Genomic DNA, 5,775 nt, shown 5'->3' on the forward strand with positions numbered 1-5,775 from the left:
TTCAGGTGGAGAGTGTGGCTTATTTTGGTTTAGCTTAAATAAATCCTTAACATATTTAAAATAAACTGAAATATGCCTGGTTTAAACTGAAATTGTCCACACAGTCTCTTGCACCAGTTTAACGGTATGAGTTTAAAATAACAGTAGGGAGGAGCTAGAAATAGGAGACAGGTCCACAAAAAAGAAGGCAGAAAGGGCAAGTCTAAGGGATAGAGACAGGTTTTTCTTAGAACAGGGAGGTAAAGGGACATGACAGAGGTTTTGGATCAAGGTCAGCTTCTAAGATCTGAAAGGGGAGCTGCAGAGTAGCAGTGGAGATGGGAGAACAGGAAATGGGGGAAGAGGTGCCTATTTTGGCCACGCCTACTTTCCACCCCCCTCTTCCCTTTTTCAAATGTCACTGTGCTTCGCTTTCTCCCCAGACAGTTTAACAAACCTGAACTCCATTGATATTTGTGTAGGGTCTTCACCACTCCAACAAGGGCCAAATTATATGCTAGGATTTGAAGAGCCCAGGGGCACATGCGCTCCACCCAAGGCATAGGTGAAAACTTAGGAAAAAATATTCCTTGTCTGCCTTTTCTCCTCGTTCCGTGTGTTTCCCTGAAGCTAGAGAGGCGCTGTCACTTCCAAACCATGCCATTTTGCCGGAATCAGGGGCTTGTTTTTACCGCTAACGGGGGAGGAGGGGAATGTACTTTTGACACCGCACACGTGGTGGTTGGCAGTCACTGCTGGCAGGACAGTGGGGCCCGGCCGAGCCTGGGACTCCTGTGGTCTCTCTCTCTCTCTCTCACACACACACACACCCCGCCCTGGAAAGCTGCACAGCCAATGCGCAGCCCTGGAGCAGCAGCCGGGCACCCTCACGGCTCCGGGGGGAGGGGACAAACCTTCCTTTCCGCGGCGGCGGGGCGGCGCTCGGTGACGTCACAGAGGGGACGCCACCAGGCCCCGCCCTCCACATTCCAACGTGCCGAGGGAGTGAGGTAAACAAGGCCCCGCAGCCCCGCCCGGCGCGGCCCAGCAGCTTCCAGAAGGGCCGCGCGCCGGGTCCGCCCACAGCAGTGGCGCAGCAGGAATTGCCGCCCCCCCGCCGCAGTGCGGGAGGGGTGATGCCCCTGTTTATTTTTGCCCGGGTGGCTCATCCTCTCCGGCTGCCCGAGCGCGGCCGCTCCCCGCCCTGGCCCCGGCCCCGCCTATAAAAGGCCGCCTGCGGGGGGCTGAGGATGCAGCTTTACAGCTCCGTGATCACCCACTACCCGGCAGCGGGGGGAACGGCGGCGGCGGCAGCGGCAGGCGGGGCGGGCGTTTTCAAAGTCTCCCTGCCGGCGGTGCCCCCCTCTTCGGACGCAGCGGGCCAAAGCCCGGCCGCCGAGAGCCCCGCTAAGGAGAGTCTGGTGCCCGGAGGCAGCGGAGCCGCCATGACTGCCTTCTCCTCCTGCCTAGAGCTGATGCCCGGCGGGCCCGCGGCGGGCCCGGGCGGCAGGCAGGCGGCGGCCCCGCAGTACAGCTCTAGCGCGCAGATCACCGTGAGCCGCAGGAGGCCGCTGGAGAGGATCGTGCCCATCCGCATCGTGCAGCGTCCCGAGCCCCCCGTCGAGCTGGCCCCGGCCTCTCCGCAGAGCCGAGCCTGGCTCGAGGGTATCCTGGAGAGCATGAGACAGGCCGGCGGGGAGGCGGAGGCCGCCGCAGCCCCGCACCGCCCGGAGGAGCCCAGCAACCACAGCCTCCGCCTCAGCGAGCACTGCCAGGCTCTGCAGGCGGCGGCCGGCGTCCAGCCCGGCCCGGCCGCCACCTGCGGCGGCGAGGAGAGCAGCGGCCAGGCCTTGCCCCTGCCCTGCTCCCCGCTAGCGGAGGAGGAGGGCCCCAGCCCGAGGAGGACGCCGGAGCGGAGTGAGAAGCTGGCTCTGTACCTGGCCGAGGTGGAGAAGCAGGACAAATACCTGCGGCACAAGGGCCGGTTCCGCTTCCACATCATCCCTGATGGAAACTGCTTGTACCGCGCCGTCTGCAAGGCGGTGTACGGGGACCAGCGGCTGCACAGCGAGCTCCGCGAGCAGACCGTGCACTACATCGCGGACCACCTGCACCATTTCAGCCCCATCATCGAGGGCGATGTGGGTGAGTTTCTCATCGGCGCCGCCCAGGACGGCGCCTGGGCCGGCTACCCTGAGCTCTTGGCCATGGGGCAGATGCTGAACGTAAACATTCATCTCACCACGGGCGGCAGGCCAGAGAGCCCCACCGTCTCCACCATGGCCCACTACCTGGGCCCTGAGGACCCGGCCCGGCCCAGCATCTGGCTGAGCTGGCTTAGCAATGGGCACTACGACGCTGTGCTGGACTGTGTGTGTCCCAACCCGGAGTACGAGGCCTGGTGCAGGCAGACTCAGGTGCAGCGGAGGCGGGACGAAGAGCTTGCCAAATCCATGGCCATGTCACTGTCTAAGATGTACATCGAACAGAACACCTGCTCCTGAGACTGCCTAGTTTAGGGGCTCAGAGCCCTACTCCAGGTCAAGAGAGACAGTTTGCATCGGCCATGGTGATGATGCCTTAATCCTTCATAAAGCGGCGGTGCCGGAGACTGAGGAGCCTCCCTACAATATTAAACTGGGTGGGGGGAGCGAGAAATCCAAACTTGTATTTGTAATATTCTCTTGCATAAAGTTAGCCCTGGATTGTTTGGAAGCGGTTTCTCCATGTATATTTGTGGGGGTTTTTTTCCAGTTCTCTATTTTCTAGAAGAATGTATTTTTTGCACATTATTTTTTTAAACTGTTACCTCCATCTCCTACATCTCATGTTGGCATCTGGTTTTCAGCTGTGCAGCCAAAAAAGTTTGTAAGAGGTTTATTTTGTAAATAAGGTTTATGATATAACAGTTGTCTTTGTGTTTTGCTGTGATTTGACCCATACAACTTAAGTAACCTAATGAAATTGGTGTCGGCCAGTTTGAGTAGTAGCTGTACCGACTTTACTTGATTGATGGAAAGTAAATAAACTTTAGCTTAAACCATGGTTTGCATAAAAGTTCAGAAAACTTTTTAAATAGCTACTTCAAAAAGTTTTTGATTGCCTCAAGCACAGAACAAGTCTTATAAGCCAGTTGGAATGTAGCTATTCATGAATGGTACAGGGAGCAATTGTGACTCTTCTGTATTTAATTACTGCTTAGAGTAAATTGGCCTCTGGTTGCTTGGGTGACTCAACCGTTGTTCCATTTATTTTTATTCAATTGTAATAATAGAAATTTAATATAGAATGTTGTGATAAGATAATAGTTTGTAGCTTTGGCAAGAATTGGCTGTATCTCAGTATTTGGGTTTCTGAGGGTTTTTTGTTAAATGCCTTTTCTTTGCCCCTTGGCACTTGCATTGGATCAGCAGGCTGTTATCACAACATTTTACTCCTTTTGATGGTTTTTTTTTTTTTTTCTTCTAATCAAGAATATAATGCACTGTCCTATGTTATGTAAAAAGTATTTAAACCGAGACTTGTATGGTTTGCTGGGTCAAACATTAAATGTTTCCAACCTGAGAGCTATCTTCTTTAATCTCCTGTTAACTTTAATTTGTTAGACATATTTATTAAGTAATGCAGTTTGTACTTTTTTATTTTGTAATATTTTGTGATTTTTTTTTGAATTACTACTGTACTTGTATAATAGGAATATTCTTAGCTAAAATTGAATGAATAAAGTGTATAATTTTATTTGGTTTTTCTTTACATTCTTGTTAAGAGTTGCATAGTGCTGTTTGTTTATATGTCTACAGAGGAATATTTTGTCTCCTGCACAGTCACATGTGGTGGGAGGGAACAAAAAATGACTACAAAGATTCTGGTTTGGGGAGGGGAATGTAAAAATACTGTATCTGCAGGTTTAATAAAACTTGGTTTTTGCATAAATAGCTTAAGCTTTACAAACTTAAGTAATTAGGTATGCTACAATATATCTTATTAGCCAGATTTTTTGTATGCTATGCTGATAGTTTAGTGCTTAGCCAATAATGCCAGAAGACCATTCTTAGGCAGACACTTGTCTTTTGATATGCAACACAGTTACTAAGACTAGAATTGAGATATGAAATGGTTCAAGTCAGAACAACAGCTGCAGGATCAGTAGCAAGTAACATTGTGTATGTCTACACTGCAATAAAACACCATCTGCAGTTGGTCCGGGTCAGCTGACTTGGGCTCATAGGGCTATAAAATTGCAGTGTAGACCTTTTGGGTTCTGGAACTCTCCTCTTAACAGCAACTCAGAACCTGGGCTCTGGCCTAAGCCTGAACGGCTACACTACAGTTTTATAGCCTGAGCTCTGTGGAGCCGGAGTCAGCTGAGCCAGGCTAGCCACAGGTGTTTTATTGCAGTGTAGACCATACCCATTGGGTACTTATTCTCTACTCTACAATTCCATGGTGCTTGTCTTTTACAACTGTGACACTATAGACTAACTTCCTTCTGTCTTTAGTCAGCTGATGAACAAAGATTAGAATTCTACCAGTTGATGCCAGTCCACTTGTGTTTGATCATAGACTTTAATGAATCTCCTGCAACGAAATAAAATTCTGAGCTAAGTAAGCTCAAGGCAAAAATGTATGCACACATTATATTTAAAAGAAACAATAAAACATTAAACTGTAAGAATGATTACTAGGAACAACTAGATAAGATGGTAGACTTTAAGAATGCAGACTAACACGGCTGCTACTCTGAAATATTGAGTAGTTCATTACCAGTATCTAAATGATTTTTTAAAATTATGATAAACAGCAGCTGATGGTCACACAAAGACTGATCAGCTATTGGTGTATAGTGAGTTAGAGTGCAATATACTGAATAACATATCTAACAAAGCTACTGGAAGCATTCCATGCCTAAACAATTTATAAAATCCTCAGTTTCCTTTTAGGGCCTTTAAAATCCAGAAGTTGTCAGTTTCAGCTCTGCTGTGATGTAGCAATTGCAGCTAACTTGGAAGTCTCTAAAGGAGTACAGAGGTACGTAAGCTAATAAAGGGGAACTTACTGTGTATTGTGCATTTTTGGAATAATTTCTATTAAAATATAAATTGTATACCACTCAATTTGTGGTATACTAACTGAACAGTACATTATTGATTCCCCTAGGGACCAGTTCCAACCATTCCTTACTGCTGTAGTTCTGATGTCACAACAGAGCGCATGCTGGAGTGTCTAATTTTAGGAGATGTGAAGTTGGGGAGGTTCACTTTCAGACTTGGCTATTTTAAAAACTAGTTTGCAATGACATTTTGCATATATTGCTGAGGTAAACTGAACTTTGATGTTTATATTTGCAATTCATATTAAGTGTGCATCTACTATAAAAGAGGTATTTGAGTTGAATGTGAAGACTGAACCCCCACAAATTAGAGACAAAAACATTTTTACCTCCAGTGTTTCAAATTCAACCTGGACAGTGAGACCTCTACGCTTGGAGTTCTTTGCCACTGTAGCTCTGCCAGTATCCTGCACCAGCAAAGTGCTTCCGGGGACAAAAAAGTGCAGTTTTGCTGATACAGAAGAATCTCAGTTACGGAGGCCTCAGGAATGGAGGTTGTCTGTAACTCTTAAATGTTTGGTTTCAGAGTACCAGCAGGAGAGTGGGTTTGTGTGTGTGTGTTGGGGGGGGGGGGGGGGGAGGAGGTGAGAGAACCTGGATTTGTGCTGGAAATGGCCCAACTTGATTATCATACACATTGTAAGGAGAGTGATCACTTTAGATAAGCTATTACCAGCAGGAGAGTG

The 5,775-nt window shown here is 48.3% G+C and overlaps 1 protein-coding gene across 1 annotated transcript; it reads left to right on the plus strand.

Annotated features, from left to right (window-relative positions):
* The first annotated feature begins 1,015 nt into the window (after positions 1 to 1,015).
* Positions 1,016 to 3,717, plus strand: OTUD1 (OTU deubiquitinase 1). The gene has a single exon (XM_077808213.1). It carries the CDS (start codon positions 1,230 to 1,232, stop codon positions 2,481 to 2,483), a length of 1,254 nt encoding a protein of 417 aa, XP_077664339.1. The 5' UTR covers positions 1,016 to 1,229; the 3' UTR covers positions 2,484 to 3,717.
* Positions 3,718 to 5,775: the final 2,058 nt, after the last annotated feature.

The sequence above is a fragment of the Eretmochelys imbricata genome, chromosome 2 (assembly GCF_965152235.1).
Source record: "Eretmochelys imbricata isolate rEreImb1 chromosome 2, rEreImb1.hap1, whole genome shotgun sequence".
In the NCBI taxonomy this organism is placed as follows: domain Eukaryota; kingdom Metazoa; phylum Chordata; order Testudines; family Cheloniidae; genus Eretmochelys; species Eretmochelys imbricata.